The sequence below is a fragment of the Chrysoperla carnea genome, chromosome 3 (assembly GCF_905475395.1).
Source record: "Chrysoperla carnea chromosome 3, inChrCarn1.1, whole genome shotgun sequence".
Lineage (NCBI taxonomy): Eukaryota > Metazoa > Arthropoda > Insecta > Neuroptera > Chrysopidae > Chrysoperla > Chrysoperla carnea.
This window is the reverse complement of record NC_058339.1, coordinates 3,627,443-3,644,653: the sequence shown is the minus strand read 5'-3', so window position 1 is coordinate 3,644,653 and position 17,211 is coordinate 3,627,443. Positions and strand designations below refer to the sequence as shown.

The 17,211-nt window shown below is 35.8% G+C and overlaps 1 protein-coding gene across 1 annotated transcript; it reads right to left on the bottom strand.

The window, feature by feature from the left end:
• Nucleotides 1–14,383: 14,383 nt before the first annotated feature.
• Nucleotides 14,384–16,064, bottom strand: LOC123294876 (putative nuclease HARBI1). Its single transcript, XM_044876059.1, has 5 exons — nucleotides 16,060–16,064; nucleotides 15,461–15,699; nucleotides 15,070–15,399; nucleotides 14,842–14,986; nucleotides 14,384–14,775 (listed from the first exon to the last, which is right to left on the bottom strand). Exons 2-5 carry the CDS (start codon nucleotides 15,695–15,697, stop codon nucleotides 14,384–14,386), a joined length of 1,104 nt encoding a protein of 367 aa, XP_044731994.1. The 5' UTR covers nucleotides 15,698–15,699; nucleotides 16,060–16,064.
• Between the last annotated feature and the right edge of the window lie 1,147 nt (nucleotides 16,065–17,211).

The window sequence follows — 17,211 nt, the reverse complement described above, 5'->3', positions numbered from 1 at the left end:
ACGAGTCCTGATTCCAGGATTGTACCAAAAGTGCTTACTAGTTCCAGATATTGCATGTCCCACGTGTAATCCGTGGGTATGCAATCACTATCCGGATCCAGCAAGCACTGTAACTGGTCGAACGAGAATGATCCAACAGCGATAGCTGTCGGCTTCGAACTTGACGTTGTAGCAACTGGCTGGACGTTGAATGAACAGCCAGTTGATACGCTACTCGGTGACGCGGCCATCTCACGATCGCTCGAAGTGCTCACATCCCCTAGAGAAACCGACCTAGAAATTTTCTGCTGTTTTGCAGACCTTTCAGGAGATGCTGGTAATTTCAGTCGCTCCACGACCGGAACCAACTCCTTCTTGGTCTGCATTTCGCTGATTTTCCTTTTTCGGGAGATATATATTTTGGGACCCTCTGGTGTAGTTGTAAGAGTCTTTACTATCCCCTCTTGCTCCAATTTTTTATCGTTCTTTGGGACACCTTGTGTCGCCGTCCTTCCGTGGGGCGGCCGATGTTGTTGCTGACGTCCCTTCTTTTTTCCTGTTACAGCTTCACCTGCAACAGGGGTTGCGTATCCGCGCACTTGTGCTGAGAAATTTGTTTTCACCACTTTGGCAATCAGAGCCTCCATATCCTTTGACAGCGCAGTAGCTGGCCGAACAGTGACCGCAGCGCTGGCGTATGATACGCCGGCGTTGCTTCCACCCGAACCAACCACCCGGCGACGTGCCTCTGGATATGCAAGCCCATCTTGAACCTTGACCTTCTGAATAGCGACCTCCTGCTTGTAGGTCGGACAATTTTTGTTACGAGCCGTGTGTGCACCTTTACAGTGCACACACTTGAAAGCTTGGACGCATGAACTGCCTTTGTGTGGCAGCTTACCACACACACAAATTTCTTTTTTATTACATTTCGATGCAAGGTGTCCATATTCTTGGCATCGAAAGCGACGCAGCGGTTCCGGTACATAAAGATGGACCGGAACACTTAGATGGATTCCAACATCGATGTGGGAAGGAAGACTGGTTCGATCGAAAGTTAAGATTAACTTTGGTGATTCCACCAGTGCTCCTCCCCTTCTCCACTTAATTCGTTGGGCCGCAATGATACCTTGCGGACCCAACTCCTTCTTGATCTCCTCAATTGTACAGTTGAGGAGATCACTGCAGTGCACAACCCCTTTGCTGTAGTTCAAGGTGGGATGAGGTGTGATGTTCACCTCATCGTCTCCCAACCTTGACATCGTTAATAATTTTTCTGCCTGTTTGGCAGAATGAACCTCTATAAGGAGGTCGCCACGAATCTTCTGGACGCTTTTAACACGTCCAGCCGACTCATAGACCACCCTTGCTAAACAGAAGGGACTCGATTTCTCGAAGGACCCTTCCATCTTCTTCACAACGAAGAACCTCTTGGAGTTCTTCGTTATTCCTTCGGGGGCAGCCAATGGCATTGGTTTACCACCCTTATACCTTTTTTTTCTAGGGGGGTTTGGTCCCCCCGACGTTTCAGAACTAACCGAGACGCCGCTCGGGCCCGTAACGTGGGATCCATCTCCGAACACTTCTCGCCTGGTTTCGGACGGGACAGGCAAAGTGTTCCACCTGTAACACCGACCGGTACTGGGGATCCGACCCCCTGCACCGTAGATTTAATAATTTTCTCGTTGTCTTGCATTAAAAATTACATTTTTGGTTTGGAGGGGTTTTCCTTCCCCACGCACAAAATAATTTGGTCCGGGAGGAGCAAGCTCCTTACCCATCGGTGGAGTAGTGCAAACCGATGAGCATTCCCCTATCCGCCACCCGGGGACCCGCCCAGTAGGAGTTGGCTTCTCCTCTGTTGAGTACTACAGCAAAGTGCAGCACCCCCCAGTGCTGGGTTTTATTTATTTATTTGTTTATTTATTTATTTATTTGTTTATCTATTTATTTTGCGTTAATTTACTCTATTTATTTTATTTATTTATTTATTTACTTTTTATTTCTGTTTACTACTATTTATTTATCTATATATTTATTAATTATTTATTTTATGTTATTTTATTTTATTCTATTTTTATTTATTTTATTTTCTTTTATTATTTCGTTTCTATGATTTTAGATCATATCCTCCTGAGGAGGGGACCACCGTTAGACCTTATTGGAGGTGGCGTGCCCTGAGGTTGGTCCCGGCGTCGGGCTTGAAGCCGTACTACACCCCCCCCCCTCGCAGAGGAGGTGGGGTGTAGAATCGGAAATATAGCGAGATGTAAATATATAGTGACGGATTTATTATTTGTTATTGCTTATTTATATTTAAGTAATTATTTATTTATTATTTTGTTATTTAGTCGATTTGGTTAATTTTTTTATTAATTGTTGGTAGTTTTGGGCTGATATCTCGGTTGCCCGGAACGCGCATTGATTCGGCGTATCCCAATCATGCCTCCCTAATTGGGGGGTGAGCTGCCCAGTTCAGCTGGGATAGCAGTGGGAATTAAGCCTTCATGGCAGGTGTCCCACTCGAATCCCCCTTTCGACTTGTCCCTATCTACTCCTGCCACCGGCCGTAGTGTCGGTGGGACCAGAGCATACTGGTATCAGGCGGGTCCCCGGGTGGCGGATAGGGGATTCCGATCGGTTTGCAGTAACCACTGATTAGTTGGAGCTTGCTCCCCCGGACCAAAGTTTGCGCGTGGGAAGGAAAACCCATTAAACCAGCATCCCTGTGTTGTCCAGTGGCGTTAGTGGCTGTTTTTTTCCTACTGTTTTTGATGTATTCCTGTATGTGGCTGGCCGACCTTTCACTCACGTTGGGAGTGGCCGAAGCTGATCTGGGATTAGCAAAGGTCTGATGTGCGCTTAGCGCTGCCGATACTTGTGTGGCTGGGAGGTCTAACGGCTAGCTTCGGACCCTGGCCAGGAAGTGTGCGTTGAACACAGGGGTCGGAACCTGTGTTGCTCCGAGCGGGTAACGGCACGTCCGTGAATTCCGGTGTCAACACCCCAGGTGAGTGTTGGGCCCCTGAGTACAGGGGTGGTAGTAGCCCATGCCTACGGGATCTGTTGCTACCTGGGTGTACCCGTTCCCAACTATACTCGGCTCGCTCCTTCACACACGATTAGTCGTAAACTAGACCATATGGAAGATTTAAATAAAATTGATGGAAGTGGAGGCCAGTCGTCAGCCGGAAGGAAGGAAGATTGAACCCAGTGACTCAAGGCCGAGTATTACTGGGTCCGAATTTTCCCACTCGGAAGCTGCGGGCTTCAGTGAGCGGGCGGCAACAGTGAGGCAAGCTGTGAAACATGCCATGTCTGGCTTTGCTGGGTCCAGACACAGGCAGGCTGACATAACAAATGTTGGTAGTAGTAAGATCTGCTGCGGAACCCCTCACCGGTGATCAGGTGAAGGGGAAAATGTTGGAATGCGTCAGCCCGCCCGATGAGGTCCGAGTTAGGGCTGTTCGGAGAATGCGGGATGGGATCGTTTTCGAGACCAGAACGGCTGAAAAAGCACAAATGCTGAAACAGTGTGGCGCATTTCGTGCAGGCGGTCTCCAGGTGTAGGACCCGAAGGGTCTAATGCCTAAGATCCTGGTACATGATGTGCCAAAATCTTGCACGGGCGAGAAGCTGGTCACCGCGGTGGCCAAAAATAGCTTGAAGGACCTGACTCTGGAGGAGGTCAAGAAGCGGTTCAAAGTGGTAAATAGGTTGGGTAAGGGTGATACCCAAAATGTCCTATGTGAGTTATCAGCGGAATGGCGAAAGACCATCCTGAAAGAGCGCAGGATCTACGTCGGATTTATTATACATAGAGTCATGCCCTTTGATAGGGTAGCTCGGTGCTACATGTGCCTAGGTTTTGGACACATCATGAGGGAGTGCAAGGAAAGCGTCAGGAGATGCTGGAAATGCGGTAACAGCGGACACAAGGAGGAAGATTGTAAATCTCCTCCGCGGTGTCACATATGTACGTACGCTCGGCTTATCCCATTGCTGCTGATGACTCGTTTTTGAAGCACTTTCCTCATTATTTATGAAATAAATTAACGCCGCCGTATGTTTACACTTCTTACTCTGATTATATACTCAGTTACAGCCAGTTAGATGTCACATTCTGAACGCAATGAGACATCCGTCACATTGTGTTCAGAATTTATCTAAAGTAAAATAATAAAAAAATGTGTTAACTAAAATACATTATTTACCATGACAAAATAAATGATAAAATTATAATTACGTTCAATGATGTAACAGAAGGAGTACTGTGGACCGAGGCTTGTCGAATAATACGAGAAATTATTAAAAAGCTGTTGTTGTTCCATCTGTGCTCTTCGACGTCTCTTACATGCTTTCCAAGAGCATGATTTATACCCTTGGTGACCGTTTCTTGCTGAACTTCAATTTGATGAGTGATAGACTGAAATCAGGTTTTTATTACAATATGCATGTCTTCTTTGTTGCTAAAAAAAAAAATAAATTAATTAATTAATTTACTTTACTCTATGGAGACAACTATTTAATTATTTATTTTCAGTTTGATTTATTCCTTATTATCATGTTTTGACTTTGACAGCTTAATAACCTAATGCTTACTGCATTCTTATTCATTTTTTTATCATTATACTTACTTGTTGGGTTCTTTAACTGTATAACAAAACTGCAATTACTATAAAATTGTCACATATTTTTTTGTCGTTTTTTTTTTCTACAATTTTTTTTGCTATTTATAATATATTAATATTATTTTGTTTTACTATTATCTATAATATTTATTTATTTTTCTGTTTCTTGCTATTCAACTACGTATAAAACCGTACTCTGATAGCCTCCCGTAGTTCATATTTTATCTGGCGCTGCAGTCACACTCACAGCGAATATGCCATTAACCAGATATGTTTTTCTGCAAATTACTGCTGAAATTTGTTTAGTTTTGGATATGTACAGGGGTACTTCTCGAATGAAAAAACAAGTTGGCGGAAGGGGGAGCGAGCTTCTGCAACCATTATTAGGAATCATTTTTGTACATAACATTTTCTATAATTTGTATTTAAAATTCTTTATGTTTAATGGATAAATTTTTATTTATTCAAACTTTTTCTAATATGGTTATTGCTAAATATATAGTTAACATAACGGTTCAAAGCAGAATAAAAATGTTAAAAACCAAATTTGTAGATCATGATATTACCAGTTAATTTCTTGCAAAATTTTTTGGCAAATTACGTACATAGTTTAAGATCTATAGCTTGATAAAACTTCCACCTCGTAAGTTATCAGTGAAATACATTACGCAGAGATTGACGGACTCGCGGATCATTGGTTGGATTGAATAATAATAATAACAAATCATAATCATCATTGAAATCATAATTGATCATTACCATCTTTATAAAACCATAAACCGTTAACTATATATTGAGCAATAATCATATTGAGAAAAGTTTAGAACGGTATAAATATAAACCTATGCATTATACAGAAAAAAATTTAGAATAAAAGTTATAGAAAATGTAATTCTCTGTGAACATTCACAAGGTATTTGATAAAACGTGTTTTCCAAGATGGCGGCTGAAGCTCGCCCCCTCCATTCCGCCTACTTGGGTTTACATTCGTGGGACAAATCTGTACATATTCCAACACGAAAAAAATGTTTGCAGTAAATTGTAGAAAAAAAACGTGGTTATTGGCCTATAGATCTTAAACTACTAATATTTCGGCAAAATGTTTTGAATGAAATTTATTGAAAAATATATGTTCTACGAATTTATTTATTACCATTTTCCATGTACCGTGAACCGTTAACTATCTATTTAGTAATAACCATATTACGAAAAGTTTGCAGCGGTTTAAATATAAAGCTATGCATTATACAGAAAAAAGTTCCAATAAAAGTTATGAAAAAGTTTAGGATTGTATTTTTCAGTTTTGTGATCACGGTTCGCAACACGATTTTTCATAGGTAAGTTATAAATTAAATTCAGCATTTCTATGTGTTCGAGAACTGTATTATAATTTTTAACAATGAGGTTCATATTTTGTCATTGGTGTGAGTCTAATATAAATTGCTTGAATTGATCAAAATTAAAAACATATTTATGGTGGGGCTCTTCTTCAATGCCTTTTTTGAATATTTCTATTGTTTTAAGGATTTTATTTTCGGTTTTGTTTTTTGTGTTCTGGTATTGAATGCTTTAAAATAGAAATAAGGTTATTGTTTTTGTTATGAATTTCAGGAGTTTGTATATTTTTGGTTAGCTACTTCGTATTCTGATTTCATTTTCTTTGGGTTTAATCCTGTTCGTCAGGTAGTAGTTTTAGATTTTTTTGATCTGTATTTATTTCTTTGGTATTTTGATTTTCTTGTTGGACTATAAATGTATTTAGTTGAGAAGAGATGGGGTTTTCGGAATGAGTTTTGTTTTCTAGATTATTATTTGGGAGTGGTGTATTTGGGGTATTTGGAATTGGTGTATTGGGGGTATCTGGGTTGTCAACGTGTGTATTGTTGGTATTTGGTTTTTTACAGTTTATTTGGTCATGTCCGAATCTATTACAGTTACCGCAGCGTTTAACGTCAAGTTACATACATTTTGTGATTTTCATTTTAAAAGTGTATAAATGTATCTTCTGCTATTTGTTGATGGTTAGCATGAATAAATATAAATCGCCTGAAGCTTTGTATATCCGCCTGGTTTTATGCCCAATGTTAGGAGATTTGCCAGTATGGTTTTATTGGGGACAGTTACAAATATAGATAATGTTAGTCTGTGGGAGTTATATAGCTTCTTATTGAAGTCTGTTGATAATTTATCTTTATAGTGCTGTGTGCTTGTTTGAAATATAGTTAGTATCTTCTTTAGATCGTAGATATACACATATTCTGTTTGCCGAAATGCGGGATTTATGGGTGATTTTGATGCGATTTATTATGGTGGAGGGCATCAAAATATTGTTGTAAAGGATTTTCTTCTATGGAGTCAACAATTATGGCCTGGTATATTTTTGGGAATAGTAGAGTTTTTGCAAGGGTGTCTCGATATGATTCTTGGTTGCTTGTGGATGGGTTAGAATTTGGTGGTTGTATTATATTGGTTAGATTGTTGGGAAATCATTTTGAATATAATATTATTTTTAAATTTCAATTTAAGTAATTCATTTTTGTTTTGTGTTTGCACTCACCAAATTAATACATAGTTGTTGAAAAAACACTATTATTATAGTAACTAACACAGGTAAACACTAGTTATGAGTATGAGTATGAGTATGGAGGTTAGCGGGCCATGCTCGAGCATCGGGCCTCGAAGCAATGGTTCAGAGCACTTAGCCAAATAGACCCTTGTACTCTACCCCCGCTACGCTTTTCAGTGGCTATTATAACCAACTGATGACCTGAAACCCAGGATCTGCCTAGCGCTGAGTTTCCTAATTTCTTCTGGTTCGACTATAGCCGGACCAAACCATTTCCTTCGCTGCTGTATGAGCGCCGGGCAGTAACAGAGAAAGTGGATCGATGTTTCTTCTGAATTTCCGCATCTGTCACACGCGGGAGATTGTCTTTTTCCAATCTGATGTTGGAACTTGTTCAGGTTATCATGCCCTGTGAGTAATTCTACGATGACTCTAATATCAGCTCTGTTTAGTTTCAAGATCTCCTCGGCTCTGTTACCAAACGAGTTTCCTTCACCCAACAGGTTTTTGGCGATTCGCCCTCCCTCGTAGCTGGTCCATGCCTTTAATTGTTGGTTTTTCAGATTATCTTCTAATCTGTTAAGACCTTCTTGGTATGGCATCCTCGCAAGCTTTTCTTGAGTAGGAACCATGGTGGTTCCCAGTTTGGCCAGCTTGTCTGCTCTCTCATTACCGTTCCAACCAGAGTGTCCGGGGATCCAGGTAATATTGACTTTATTGTTCCTTGCCAGGTTGTTTAGACTGATTCTAGTCTCCTTGACGAGTTGCGATGACACTGTACAGTTTGATAGCGCTTTGAGTGCTGCTTGACTGTCTGTGCAGATGCTAATCACATCATCCCTCAAATTGGCCAATTGGAGGTGGTCAGCACATCTCATGATGGCTACCAGCTCTGCCTGGAATACAGTATTGTAACTGTCCAACTTGATGTATGTGTCATTAGCCTTTCTTGGGCCACAAAACCCCGCGCCGACACCCTCTGCGGTTTTGGAGCCGTCTGTAAACCAAATTTGACCATGTCTTGGTCCTCCGCTGACCTTCCAGTCCTCTCTCGTTGGAAGGCATATCTTGTAGAATTGCTCCTCCATCGGTAGGCAGTGTTGCCAGAGTGGTTTGGTCGAAAGTTACGTTGGCATGCCTGAAAAGTTACATTTTTAAACTAAAACTTACGTAGTGGTAATTTTTAGTTTACAGATCATAAATTATTATTATTTTCTATTTTCTTGTACATTATTTGTAGTATAATTTTAAAAGTTTATTCAAAAAATTATATTTATCATCATATTTATAATTTTTTGAGGTTGTTTTTGTTTTTTATTAAATAGAGATAGGAATATGAAAGAATGTAAATAAATGAGTTTTTAGTTTAGTTTTTCTTTTTATTAAATTTAGTTTTTATTTAAATTTTAATGATAAAAACAATATAAAAAATTATTATTCCCGTGGTTCTATTTTGTCTTGACAGCTTAGGACAGGACGATCCTTATTAATATTTATATGATAACCTGAAATCATAAAAAACGTAATCTAAGAATTAATTACCAATGTTTTATAATTGCAGAAATAAAGATCACTTAAATTTGTCAATATTTAAATAGATTTTTAAATTCTTACCTGTCTATTTTGATTGCTTACAAACTGTGTCTTGGAACAGCAGTTACTTTCTGTATCTGCTTGCTTTCAAATGGAAAGCTATTTTTTTTTTTTTTTTTTTTGTAATAATAAATACCTCAACTGAAAATAAAAAATTTAATTATTTGTAAAAAGTAATATTATATAATTAATTATAAATTCTTGGTCATGCAAATTATAATAATATCGAGTCTATCACACCCTTTAACATGAATATCATTCAAACAAAGAATTTTAATATTAAATGAAGTATGTTATGTCTTCTTCAAATAGCTTAAATAAAGATATAACTGTTTTTAGAGACTCTAATCTACATCTTAGGAAGATTGGCTTGAAATCGCCATTTATCGAGTGTGTGTGAGAAAAAATGTATGAATGTTTAGGTCTGGTGTGAGAGAGAAGATGAATCGTATATTCAGTAAAAAATAGTAATAAATGTAATCACCATTCACCTCTATGATAAAGAACGAAAAGAAAAGTTATCATAGTAAAAATAAATCCAAAAACACTGAGACATGCTAAGACTAACACGATGTATTTAATATTTTATCTTACTGTTAAGAACAGATGTATTAGGCTCAAATTTGATGGCATCTTTGATATTTTCTTTTGTTGTCATAAGGGCAGATATGGTAGTTGTGTGTAAATTATTTCGATGAGCAGTTTTTATGAGTTTTAATTGGCTAAATACTCTCTCCACACAAGCATTCGAAAAAGGAAGTACGAATAATAATGAAAAAACTTTTCTTAAGTTTGGAAACATAATACCTCCAGCAACTTTCTCTAGCTGAAATACTTTTCGCCAATATTCTTCTGCAGGAAGATTTGATTGTAATCCATATTTTTCATACTCTAATAATGCATGTTCACGCCATTCTCTTCCCAGTGCTTTCTCATCAATGATTGTATTTAATATCGGAAATCTTAATAGTATGTCACTTAAATCTTTTTTTTCAAATGATTGAGCTTCTTTAGGCTCTAAAACTGATAATATATTAAATATGGAGTCTTTAAACTCAAACCTGTCCTTGATTTGTGATATTATTTCAATATACAAGTTTAAACAACTGGTTCGAAAATTTTGAATTTCTGATTTTGGAGGATTTGTTGTCTTCAATAATTCTTGAATTGAATCGTGAGCAAGCGGTCCCAAATAAATTTTTTCAAGAGTGAGATAATAACGAGGATTTTTAAATTGAATATCAAAGGCCCTTGTTGATTTACAATGATTTATTTCCATGTAATTACTCGCAATTGTGCGGATGAGTTTTTCAGTTTCTGGACGTAAGCGGTGTAGTAGTGGTCTTTCTGTTTGGAATAGCTTATTAAAGTCATTGAGAAGTTCTAAAGTATAAGACATAAATTCTAAATAGATTCTGGTAAATTCATTATTAAGTGCTTGAACAATGTCATCGGTAACTTTACTTGGATCTTCCATCGCCTCAAGGAGAAAATAAGATTTTAACGCTTCCTATTGTTCAAGTGTTCGATCTACACAAGATTGTAATGAAAGCCAACGCGTATTGGATGGACTCAAAATTTTATGCAATTCAACCCCAAAGAACTCTTGAAATTCTTTAAATTTAGATTGTCGTTTAGAGCTTCGACTAAAGTGTGCTCCAATACTTCTCAGTGTGTCTTCTACGGAAAGCGGCAGTTTTAAGCAAGCATAGGAAGCTACAAAATGAATCATATGACAGCTACATTTCACGCAAGTAATATTAGATACTTTTTATTTTAGATGGCTAAATACAGAATTGTGTTAACCTACCATACTATTTGTGGTATCTGATGCAAAACCAACAAAATTTGTGAAAGGTATTTGTCGACTATTTAACCAATTTAATAAGGCATCACTAAGATCTTTTCCTTTGCCTGATTCTGTTTCATATATATCGAGAAATTTAGACTCAACTTTATCATTAGCATCATTATACATAATTATTGCAAGAGCACACTGTTTTTTACTGCTAATATCAGTAGCTTCGTCCATTATAATACTGAAAAAAGTCCCAGGTATTTTTAATTTATTTATTAAACTATTAGCACAGTCTGTAGCGCGATTCACAAACATTCGTGATAATTACCACAAAAAATGATACTTATCATTTTTGGCGTTTGCACTAACGACTTAGTGATTCACAAACACTCTATGTTAGTGAAAAAAACGTTAAATTTCTTATCGACTTTATTCACAGACTTCTATATGTATTAAAAAATTATTAAATAAAAGTTAGTTACTTTTTGTTACTAACCAACAGAAGTTACTAGAATAGCTAAATTCACATGTAAGCCATCTATATCAACAAATGTCAAATACTTTATTTACAAACATAGCGTCGCGTCCATTACTATTACTATTCTTGGTTTTTTTATAAACCTTTATATTAATTTAATTTTCTCGTGTGTTTTTTTTTAAATTTATTCGTGTGTTTTTCTTTTTTATATTTTATTTTAATTTGTTTTTTTCGTGTGTTTTTTATTAACTTTTATATTTTAATCAAACTTTTTTTAAAATTTTTTTTTTCGTGTGTGTTTTCTTAAAACTTTTTTTAATATTAATTTAATTTTTTTTTTCGTGTGTTGTGTGTGTTTTTTTGGTATAATAGTTAAGTTTAAGTTTGTCTTTAGTTTTAAGTTTATTTTTGTAATATGGATATGGAATACAACAGTACTTGTGCAACTACACAGTAAGTATTTTATAAATGTTAAACTTTTGCATTACTAAAACTAATTCCGCAAAATTTTTTAATTTCTGTAGAAAAAAAAAGAGAGCACCTCGCGCATCGGAGTTGCAACTTTTCCGTATGGTGGACTTTTTTGTAGCCAACAAGGGGTTGGCTGAAGGAAAAGTTTTTTCAACAGACGGAAAGTTGCAACTTACCAAGAAATGGGAGGAATTGACTGAATTGTTAAATAACTCGGGAGGTGCAGTGAAAACCAGCGATCAATGGCAAAAAGTTAGTGTTAATTTTAAATAAATTATGTTTTCCAAAACACTAAATTGTTTGGTATTTTAGGTATGGAAAGACTTGAAGTGTAGAGTGGCAGCAAAGGCCCGCGATCTAAAAATTGCCCAGGCTGCCACAGGAAACAAGGAGTTGAGCGTAAACAGCGCCATGTCGAATCTAGAATTGAAGGTTCTAGGAATTATCGGGTCCAATTATGTGGAAGGTAGCTCCACAGTACCCGATAGCATTCCAGAGGAAGAAGTTAATAAATATTTTTATTTTATTTAATTCTTAAATGTATATATTTTTTAATTGGATTTTATTCACAGGACTTACAATTACGATTAGTGGCAGGAGATACCACGGTTTTGGAATCAAAACCGACCGTGGTATCTATAATAGAAAATAAAACCCCATCCTGCACACTTACCTCACCCTCCTGCAGTTTCCAAAATATTCCATCTACATCCCGAGCCCATGGTAAGACACTGTAATTTTAAATTAACTTATCAAGGGCCCTATAGGTCAAGGTGTTACATATTCAAATATGTTTCTATTGTTACAATGTTTTATGCTTATTACTTTTCTGTTCATAATTAGGTGATACAATTCCGGTGGGAAGGAAGAAGATGATTCCAGGACAAGGCTCTGGCGAACCAGCAAAATGTACGTAGCACATGCGATTTGAATCTTTAAAGAATAATATAAATTTGAAGTCAAACGTTTTGTTTCAGATACTCGACTAAGATTTTCCCAAAGTTTAAACGTGACCCGGGAACAATTTCGGGACATTTCTAAAAGCAACGCAGATGCAATGAATGTAAGATAAAATACCTATTTTTTATTTACAATAATTCATTGATATTTTTTTTTTTTTTATCGTAACTTGTTTATTGGACCACTATCTAAATTAAATATAATATGTTTTTTTAATTATTTTATAATTATAGTGAAACTACTAATGATAATATTTTTCGTAAACTCGTAGGTGTTGGCAGAAGCCCAAAAGATAAGTGCTGAAGCGGCTCTTAAAATGGCAGAGGCGCAAAAAATGAGCGCAGAAGCGGCACTTATTAACGCTCGAGCCATGGAGCGGATGACAGGCGCCGTAGAAAAGTAAGCCGATGCGGAGATGGAAAGAATTCCAATCTTTGCACGGCTAACAAGTGTTTTAGAGTCCATGGCGCCGAACTATTTGGAACAAGGTATACAAAAATTATTATATTCATAGATAATTTTCGTAAAAAAAAAAACAGATTCTCCAATTATTTTAAACATAGCTAGCTCACTTATATTTAGAAAATTCATAATTTATGTCCTCAAAAGTTTTTCAAACTTTTTTTCCTTTACCTAGAATGAATACAATATATATAAAAAAAAAAAAAAAAAAAAAGAAAACAAAGAATGAATTAAAAAAAAGACTAGAAGAATATAAGTCATTATGACAAAATGTATTTCTCCGAATGAATTCCCTCCACCTATCCAATTTCACCTATTCATCGTGGAAGATTTAAAATTAATTAGAAAAACATCTAACCAATATTTCATCTCCATTTATCCATCTCTACCTCTATACATCATCGAAAAAAGAAGCCCCAAACTAATTAGAAAAGCATCCAACGAATATTTCTTTTCCAATTATTCATCTTCATTTACTCACCAAGGAAGAAATCATTTAAAAGAGAATTCTATATGTATTCACTAATCCGTAAAATCTGTCCGTAAACACTTTAAATTCAATATTATTACTATGCTATGCTAATTTGCTTCAATATTATTGTGATACTTAATTCCTGTGATACTTTTTTAAATAATTAACACAATTAGTTTATTAATATTTATTTAAATAAACATATTTTTATTAATAAAGTTTTTAATTAAATAAAATAAATGTGTATTCTTATTTTTTTTAGTTAGTTATAACCTAAATACAGGTAAGTATTTCCATACCGGATTAAAGCTATTATCCTCAGCGAAACATATTCATTGATCTGCGAAATTTTAAAAAAATATTAATTTTACGAATCGGTTTCAATGTTTTTGTTTACTAGTAGAATTTTATGAAACAACGAACTCAAAAATGTTATTAATTCGGATTAAACATTCGCTTTAATTTCTTTTCGGTTGTTCGGATCAGATAATTCTAACGAACAATAAACGTAAAAAAGATAAATGAATTATAATTAAATTTAAAAATTACGGGGACAACAATATAAACAGAGTTAACATTCGTTAAAAAGCGGTTTCTTGAAACGTTGTAACTTTTCGGATTATTTTAAATTTAATTTATCCTGTCTGTTAACTACTACTATAATGATAAGATTAAAATTCTATTTTACTTATTCTCTATAAAATCTGTTACATAGAAAATTATATTCTGACTGCTAACATAATAAAATTGACATGTTCGGAGGATAATCCAAGACTTGTTTGTACATTTAAATTTCTTTAATTTCAGTTTTTAGCTCGATATAATTGTAAGTATTCTATAATTATCACATGAATTTAATTTGGTATGGGTCAATTGAAAAAAGAAAAACCAAAATTGGACAAAATTTTTTTTTTCTTTATTTAATTATTTAAATATAAAAATAAAATAAAAATAATAATATAAAAATAAAAAACTATCCCCCCCATCTCTCCACAATTAATCTGTTCTGTAACCGCACTGCCACAGCATGGGGTCGAGCGAATTCTTCGGGCAGGGGAAGTTGTTGCACGGGAGGCTCAGCTACTTCACCATCATCTTCAACATCATTAAATACTAAATTATGTGCCCGACACATATTATGCAGCACGGCACACGCGTTCACAATTCTTCCCGCAAATCCAGGATCGTACTGAAGAGTGCGATGCTTATGCATGCACCTCCAGACTGTTTTCAATGTCCCAAACGTCCTTTCAATTACATTGCGGGAACTCATCAGTGCATCATGATATGCACGTCGAGGGGTGCCTGCAGGTGCATGTGGTAATGGGGTAAGTAGCCACGGCTCTAGTGGATACCCCGAATCACCTATAAGTAAAAAATAAATACATGAAAATTGATTTGAGATAACCAATCTAATTCGAAACAACATACCAAGGAGATATGTCCTCCTTTCACCATTGTTGTAGGCACGTTCCATTACTCGACGTGCTGCCGATGCAGACCAAATGTGTGCGTCGTGCCGTGCACCAGGGAATCGCGCATTTACATTTAATATGCACTGGTCGGGATCACATATCTTCAAAAAAAAAAAGAAAAAATCTTTTATAAATTTTTAATTGAACCTTTTTTTAATTATACTATTGCCGATTTAACTCTCACCATTTGTACGTTAATTGAATGATAACCATGATGATTAACATAAGCCTCCTCGTGTTCCCTTGGAGCCAGGATTGCTATGTGGGAGCAATCTATGACTCCAATAGCACCATCAAATGGCTGGGCCGCCCTCCGGAATTTCTCCCTAGCTAGCTGCCTGGCAACATCGGTCATGGGGAATTGCATCCATTGACGAAATATTGCATCGTTAATTACATCAGTAACACGATGAATAGATCGGCTAATGGATGACTGACTCATGCTAATTCCCCATTGTTCACCCACTGGCCGTTGAAAACAACCAGTGGCGTAAAATCTTAAGGCAGCTAGAATCTACAAAATAAAATATTAACAAGACTGTAAGACTGTTCAAAAACTTAATTGACTACTTAACCTGATTTTTAGGGGATATCCCAGTAATTCTTTGATGTTCCAAACGCGGCCCCAAAGTATCCATTAAAAGTTCTTCCACCAAATCAGGTGTAAAACGGTAGAGCCTTTTAAATTCAGAATCCATCAAATCGAATGGATCCTGAATCTCCCGTAATACACTCCGCTCGGCTCTACGCTCCATGTGATAGAGTTGCACCTCCAAGTCGAGGAGATCCGCCGCAGCTTCTGCGTAAGCCATTGCTATGAAGATAACAAAATTTGTATTAAAAACAATTTATTTATAAAAACTCTTAATGCTATACATAAAATCTTGTAATTTTATTTCGTACCCCTAATTTAAATTGAACAAAAATTTTGTTGAGCTAAAATGTGTAGCTATTGAATAAAAAAAATTATGCTGTGAAGGAAACAAAACCTTGCAAATATGAGTAAATATTTCTTGTAAATAATGCTTAAAATAACTTTATTAAAATAAATTTTTTGTTAATTCCAAGATAACAATATAAACACATTGTTACTAAAATAACACAAACTTTACAACAAACGAAATAAAATCATTTTACCAATACGAATAATATATAATGAAACAAAATTACTTACCTAAATATGAAATAATAACACTACACAATTTATTCTAAAATGGAAAAAAACTAAAAAAACTTGTAAGAAAATTTAAAAATAAATGAAAGAAAAATAATAAAAAAGCTAAACTAACTTTTACAACCTAATTAAACTACCTTTTTTATTATTAATTACACTAAAATTGTTTGAAATTTGAAAAACGAACTTTGCAATTTGACAGCACAAAGATAAATAAATTAGTATGGTTATGACATTTATTTTGTATTCATATTTGACATTTGTTTACTTAAAATCTTGTCATTGCGCAAGCGTCAGAGACGTTACATACTTACCACGAGATAAAATTTGTTGTTAAGTTAACGACTATAGACGATAAGTATCACACCGCTACCGTCGGTAAAAAATGTTTGTGAATCGCATTTGACGATAAGTACCGCTTTTTGTGATAATTATCACGAAAACGATAGATATGAATGTTTGTGAATCGCCCTACTGGTCCTAATAATTTAGTTACTGTATTTGTAGCTTTTGTTCGACCTAAAGTTACTTTTCGTGCAATTTTTGAATCTGGATATATATCAGCCGTAAAAGGTATCAAGCTATCTGCCAAAGAAAATGGAAGATTGTGTTGAGCGAGAAAAGCACAAACTTTAATTTCAGCTCTTTTTATCAGCTGATCGTCCTTTGTCAAGACCAATAATTTTTCAATTGGTTTTATCTTTGATGTTGCATTAACATTTGCTTTATGTTTATTTGTTTTTAAATGCCCTTCTAATGCTGGTTTGTGATTAGTTAATGAGGTTTCACAAATTTTATAATAAGCCACAGTTTCATTGTTTACCACTTTTTTTAGTAACCACTTGTTGAACTGTGAATTTTCAAACCATTTGTCATTAAACTTGTATGTAATTTTCTTAGATAATTTAGGTGGTGGTGGTGTCTCATCTGTATCATCAGAATTTGATATTATATTTTCATCATTGCGGTGATCTGATAGCCGGTGAGCCGGTGATCTGATAGCGATGGTTCCTCAGAAACTCTCCTGTTTCTGATTCTGCTCCTCACATACCTGTTGCAAAGTGTGAGGTCCAAAACTTCTTGTCTTACCGCTGTAACGAAGGTCGGTTCCGCCCCTCTGTTCAGGAAATCCAAGTTTTCTTCTGTAAGGTA

Coding starts and splice junctions, on each gene's coding strand:
- LOC123294876 (XM_044876059.1), bottom strand. CDS start 15,697: ATGGCTTACGCAGAAGCTGCGGCGGATCTCCTCGACTTGGAGGTGCAA. Junction 14,987..15,069: donor ATTCAATTAACGTACAAATG/GTGAGAGTTAAA, acceptor TTTTTTTTGAAG/ATATGTGATCCCGACCAGTG. Junction 14,776..14,841: donor AAGGAGGACATATCTCCTTG/GTATGTTGTTTC, acceptor TTTTACTTATAG/GTGATTCGGGGTATCCACTA.